Genomic DNA, 6,471 nt, shown 5'->3' on the forward strand with positions numbered 1-6,471 from the left:
TCAAAATACAATAAANTTCTCAACGATAAAATCAAACAATAAAAATTCTAAATCTTGAAATTTTATTTAAAATTATATAAAGAAAAAATTAGGTTCTTTAATTTTTTTTATTTATGTAAGTATTTTTTTTTCTCTGACCATTTTATTTAATAATGAGTGTTTTTTTAGTTGGAGCTAGTGCAGGGATGACAGAGAAGATGTTTAAGTGAGAGAGATGAAGGAGAAAGGGTTTAGAGGAATGAAGGATGTGAGTAAGGGTTTGGAGTTTCTTTTTTTAGTTTTGAGAATGAAAATTATTAAAATAAGACAAGTGTTTCTGATTTTTTTCAATTGGGGCTAGAGTAGAGATGACAGAGAAAAGGTTGGAGTGAAAGAGATGAAAGAAAAAGGGTTGAGAGGAATGAGAGAGCTGGACAAGGGTTTGGGAGGTTTCTTTTTTTATTTTTTTTAATTTTGAGAATGAAAATTATTAAAATACCCTTAACCTTAAAACTTAGAATTCATGATATAAGGGTATTTTTGTCTATTGAAACCCGGTACACATTGCTAAAATGTACCAACTGAAAAACAGGCATATGCAAGTTAGCAAACCCCTATATATATATATATATATATATATATATATATATATATATATATATATATATATATATATATATATATATATATATTATAGTTATTTTTAAAGTAAATAAATAAAAAAATAAAATATATATAATACAACTAAGGATTACTTAAATGTTTTGAAAATTCTTATACAAAATAATTACTACAAATCAAATAAAACTAATTCATGTCATCACCGCTTTTCATCAAAGGCGCATCAATACCTATATCTCATATCCTCGTACCGTGAAGTGATTATTGCAAAAGAGATAAACTAATATAAGAAAACATAAAAGAAACGACACGGTAAGCTAATATGCAAAAAAGAACATTCATAAAGTAAACATAAATTTATCATCACACATCATTCATTCATAAAAGCAAACACAACACACATAAAGACTCAAACTAGACTCAATTATTCGGATACATGTATTGATATTATTAGACTCTGGTGGTTATGCACTTATGGTGGTGGAATAGCTTGTCCACCCAAGCTACCACACACAAAGCTAGTCCGTCAACCATTATTAGCCAAGGTAAAGCCCATATACTAGAACCTCCTACATCTCTCACCACATATCTCACCCTTCTCTACTTGAGATTAGATGGTTATTAAAGCAATATGATTACTCTCATTACTGAATCCATATATCAATACATACATTGATGAAACGCCATCATAGAATCTCCTCATGAGATCTATGGAATTATGCCCAACACATATACATCATCATCACAATATCATACATGAATAAACACCCTTATACATGCATAAGTTACATTGCATTCTATCTCAAATAGCCAAAGAAGAAGAAAATTTCAAACATACACACTATGCTTAGAGGTGGTGCCCAAAGTCAGACTTCTCACAAAAGATGGCGCTCAGCACCAGCCATGGTGTTCAACGTCATTCTTCTTGCAAAAAATGATGCTCAGTGACACACTTCCAATGCCCATCATCTTGGAACTACATTGCTCTAATCATGTAGTGCAAGACGACGCTCAATGACACCCTAGTGTTGTTTAGTGTCAAACCTTTCGCAAAACCAGGCGCTCAACCTCACCCTAACACCGCTCAATGCTATCTCATTCGCAAAATAGGACGCTTAACATAACCCTAGCACTGCTCACCATTATATCAGATATTAGTGTTGGGTCCACCGAGGAGGAGGTTTACCGGGGAGACACGATACCAATGAGATTTGAGCCCAACCACATAAGGGATTGACACCACTCTCTACCCAAAACCTTAAGGTAATGGGTTAATGGGTCTTTCACCTTTATATAGTGTTCTACTTTCTCATTTCTATCCAATGTGGGACTTGGACTCACACTTGGATTCCCAATAATTTCCCTCTCAAGGGTGAGTTCCTTCCACATTGGTACAATTATATCCCTCCAACATAAGCATTCCCAACCAACCACAAGCACCTTCGTGAGTCGGTCACCAAGACGAATTATCGGCTCTAATACCACTGTTGGGCCTATCGAGGAGGAGGTTCACCGGGGAGACACAATACCAATGAGATTTAAGCACAACCATATAAGGAATTGATACCACTCTTTACCCAAAACCTTAAGACAATGGGTTAATGGGTCTTTTACCTTTATTAAGTGTTCTACTTGCTCATTTTTATCCAATGTGGGACTTGGACTCACACTTGGATTTCCAACAATAAAATGGGCACTCTTTTATCAGTGAATTAGTTCAAAATAGTTTTAAATATAAAAACTCATACCACTTGACCAATTATTCAGATTCTAACTCTAGTAAACGCAAAATTTCAAATCCAAACCAACAAACTCATGAATTAAACATCCAAACCACAAATTCAAATTCGTCAAATTTCATCATATAATTCAATCATGCAATGTAAAATCCTACCCCTATAAGTTTCTCCGCATACATTAAACATAAATTAATTCGTGAAAAAAAAAATTATATGTTATTTTTCTAATTTTTTACTTTTAACTAATACATCATCTAATTTTAATTCATAAATAAATTTACTTTTCTTCCAAATATTTGGTGCAAACATAACTGCTCTCAACACATAGACTTGTCCTCTTTATTAAAAATATAAGATTAAGAAAAAGGTGAATATTTCCTATGGGGTAGGTTTCCTCCATAAATGAGATGAACAGAAGTTTTTTTAGTTAGAAAATGTGATAAACGATTTGAACGAAGATGTTGAGAACAGTGAAACGTTTAATTTGTTTAATGGCCAGCTTCCGTACATTTAGGATCACAAGGAGGACTATGATGCTTTCTTTGGATTAAGTGTATACAGTATTACTACACTACATCACCAAAATCCACTTTTCTTAAGAATATATTGCTGTCTAATCACTCTTCTTTTACTCTAATTAAATAATTAATACTCCACCTGTAAGGAATCTTTCTCTTCTTCAGAACAATTTTAAAACTTATCAACAATAAACAAACTGAACACCACCACTTGAAGTACGTGATTTTTGAATTACTGCATGCACATTTTGTTAATGTGAGAGAACTAGAAAAACATCCAATTCTTTGATACCTAAAATTGAGTGCAATGTCAGGTCTTAAAACAAAAACTTAGATATCTTCACTAGTAGCCACCTAGACATAGGATTTTGTTTATTGTTAAAACACTCTTTTTTGGCTGCAATCATATCTCCAAATCAAATTCAACAACTTTTGTCTGAAACTGGTTTCTCGAATAAACTCATATATCACTATAAACTTTGATATCTTAGATATGCCTTTTCAGGTCTTCACTGATTGAACTAATGGAGCTTGCAGGGTTGGCAAGCCCTTCAAGCAGTGATGCATAATAATTTGTTTAATCTTACCCTCCAAATAACCATTGCCAAGTATCAGATTATGATTTCTGAAATAATATTTTGCTTTCATTTCAATACCAATAATAGGATACTCCATACACATATGTGCCTAGATAGTTATCAACTTTGAAGTGTCTCTTTTCATCTCTAAGTTGGCATTCCATTATAGACTTAGCTTGAAATTCATTATTATTAGACAACATAGAAAACCAACAAAGACTCAACGTTGTGGACTTGGTTGCCTGCCACTCTCCTTACAACAAGTGTTTATTTGCTGAAGAAACAAATGTATGTACCTTCCTTCAAGTTCATCACTAACCAACATTCTAGGATATATTCACATGAAACTCGGGGGAAAAGCTCAACTCAACCACTGTACTTATTGAAATGGACAGAAGATTCTGGTTCCATCCATTAATAATTCACTACAACAAGAGCTAAATGATGCATGGGACTAGTGTTGTGAGGACTGTTGCATTTGGAAAACCATGTTCTGTGTCTGAGGTCCCAAGTAAGAAGACTCATTATGCAGATTCCGTGCTTCCATTTTAACCCCAAAGGAGTTAGCACCATAAGGAGACATGAAGACTCTTTCATGAGCAGGGTTGAAAGTCATAGCTATTCCTGTGCTTGACTGATTACACCACTGAAAATGAGTTGTAGGTGCAGTTGGAGTAGAATTTGGCTGCTGCTGCTGTGAGAGCACATGTGGTGAGGTGGATCTGTTGGTGTCTTCTGAAGAAGTTGTGGATGTTTCTGTCAGATTCACTGTTGTTATGTCATGTATGCTAGCCCTTCTCTTGTCTTTGCCTCCTGAAAGTTGCCTTATGAAGTACTTCTGAGCATGGCTAGCCACTTGTGTTGGGGTTCTAGAGATCACAAAATTGCGAGAAATATTTCTCCAATCACCTTTCCCATATTTCTTCAGACCCAGTAAAAACAATCTGCAGGGAACATCCATAGGATGTTTAAATTCCAAAACTTTAAAGTAAAGAAAACAACTTTTTCACCTAACAAACCCCCCCCCCCCCCCAAAATGACATGCCTATCAATTGAGAAAAGTAAAATCCAACCCTTTAATATCTACACTGAATTCTTGTCCCTACACCTCTTGCTTTAATTAACATTAAATTCTATCCACCAATTCTGGCTTTTTCACACAGATATACATTCCCAAGCTATCATGATATCATATATTAAAATCTCTACATGTACAGTTAGCACCATAAAAAAACAGTATGTGTAAAAACAAATGCAAAAGGTGAAAAAATTTACTTATGTTCCTCTTCAGTCCAAGGCACTCCTTTCTTCCTTTCCTGCTCATGAGGTCTCACTGAGGATGATCTCTTTCCACTTCCTTTGAATCCATCATAACCAGGAGTGTTCACCCAATCTAAGGTGAAGGGTGAAGTGGCAGTGCTATAACCAGGAACTGGGATTAACCCAGCTTCTATATTGCTAACATCAATTTCAAGTTCTTTGTACTGCTTGATCACATCAAGTACTGTCTTTCCAGGAATCATTTCAGCCACTTTGTGCCACCGATCTGGAGTATCTGTATCATGCACTGCAAGAGCATTTTCAAACAGTTTGTTCTCTTCAGGAGTCCATTTCGTGCTCCTGTTATTTTCCACCAACCAACTGGGGTTGGAGTTTGGAGAACAAGGTGTAGGAGAAAGGGCTACAGTTTCCCACTTCATCAGTTCAGTTTACAAGTTCATACAATCAAATTTGGGCTTATTGACAGGAAAATTGAAAACTAAGCAAGATAAATCAAAGAAGTTGAAGTTTTACCAGAACAATATCAAGGATAAACCCACAAACATTTTGAAGGGAATCAGAATACCCACTTGATCAAAAAGATCAGAGAGAATGCTCCAAATTGATGATGAATGAAAACTATTATCTGTGACTCAATTGGTCTAAATTCTAACAAGATCAAAAAAAGCAACAATGACCCAGAAAAAAAAAATGGAACTTTTCAGTGAGAAGACAAATAAAAAAGCAAACACAATGAATGTGATAAGTGTTAACCCAATTAGGAAACAAAAGAGAGAGTGAAGAGTTTGAGAGCAACAGATAACAGAGAAAGGAGAAGGGAAAAAAAAAAAAAAAAAACTTGTTCTTTCTCCCTTTTTCCTTGTCTGTGTAACAAGGAAAGGAGAAGAAATAATAATAAAGAAAGCAACTGAGCAGAAAAAATAATTATAGAATCCTGAAGCAAGAAAGAGGTGTTGCTGAAAAGCAAGTGAGGATGGTTGAAGAAATGAATTTAAACAAAATTCCAAGATTTTTGAGCCTGAAATAAAGTGAAGTTGATGTTGTTGAGTTGTGATTGGATATAATGTGATTGTGGGGACTGTGTCTGCAACTATAGCAAGAAAGAAAGTTCTCTCTTCCTATATAATGGACACCATCGCTTCTGCAGTGACATTTTCATACAAATAATAATTATTACTTCATAGCTTTGCAAATTGCAATGCCTTTCTTTATTCATTTATATTTTTATTATTCTCAATTTTCTTGTCTTCCATTGGTTGGAATTGCGACAAGAAATGAGGATTGGCAGCTCATCATAAATGATGGAAGAGCCAACTGCTACGCACTAGTCAATCACACTCTGCTAAGATCATTTCTTAATTCTTTATTTATAGCATGCAAACACTTAAGCCAACTGTTTAATTCCTTTTTAAAACTAATTTTATTTTTTTAATTACTTTTTCTCTTATTTTCATAATATGATTTCTTCTACCGTTTTAATTAGAGTTGTGAAAACAGGTCATCTTATTCGATCTAGTTTGATTCATTACGGGTTAATTATTTAATGAGTCAATCTAACTCGATTTATTTATTAGTAAATTAGAAAATTTTAAATCCATTTCGACTCACTATGGGTTCAAGGGTTAAACGGTTGGTTCACTAACTTACTTAATTACAATTTTTTAAATAAAAAAATTACAAACTTAAATTCAATGTCAAAATAATGTTAAACTCAAGACAATTCAAAATAAATAAAAAAATACAAAATAATCTTTT

The 6,471-nt window shown here is 33.9% G+C and overlaps 1 protein-coding gene across 1 annotated transcript; it reads right to left on the minus strand.

Moving 5' to 3' along the window:
* Window positions 1-3,479: 3,479 nt before the first annotated feature.
* On the minus strand, window positions 3,480-5,828 carry LOC106765299 (transcription factor DIVARICATA). The gene is made up of 2 exons (XM_014649873.2): window positions 4,711-5,828; window positions 3,480-4,379 (listed from the first exon to the last, which is right to left on the minus strand). The coding sequence occupies exons 1-2, from the start codon at window positions 5,133-5,135 to the stop codon at window positions 3,890-3,892; spliced, it is 915 nt and encodes a 304-aa protein (XP_014505359.1). The 5' UTR covers window positions 5,136-5,828; the 3' UTR covers window positions 3,480-3,889.
* Window positions 5,829-6,471: the final 643 nt, after the last annotated feature.

The sequence above is a fragment of the Vigna radiata genome, chromosome 6, assembly GCF_000741045.1.
Source record: "Vigna radiata var. radiata cultivar VC1973A chromosome 6, Vradiata_ver6, whole genome shotgun sequence".
NCBI lineage: Eukaryota > Viridiplantae > Streptophyta > Magnoliopsida > Fabales > Fabaceae > Vigna > Vigna radiata.

Bases quoted from the DNA above. Each gene is read 5' to 3' on its own strand.
- LOC106765299 (XM_014649873.2), bottom strand. From the start codon at position 5,135: ATGAAGTGGGAAACTGTAGCCCTTTCTCCTACACCTTGTTCTCCAAAC. The intron at 4,380-4,710 runs GTAAATTTTTTC...TGTTCCCTGCAG, and splicing joins TGGACTGAAGAGGAACATAA to ATTGTTTTTACTGGGTCTGA.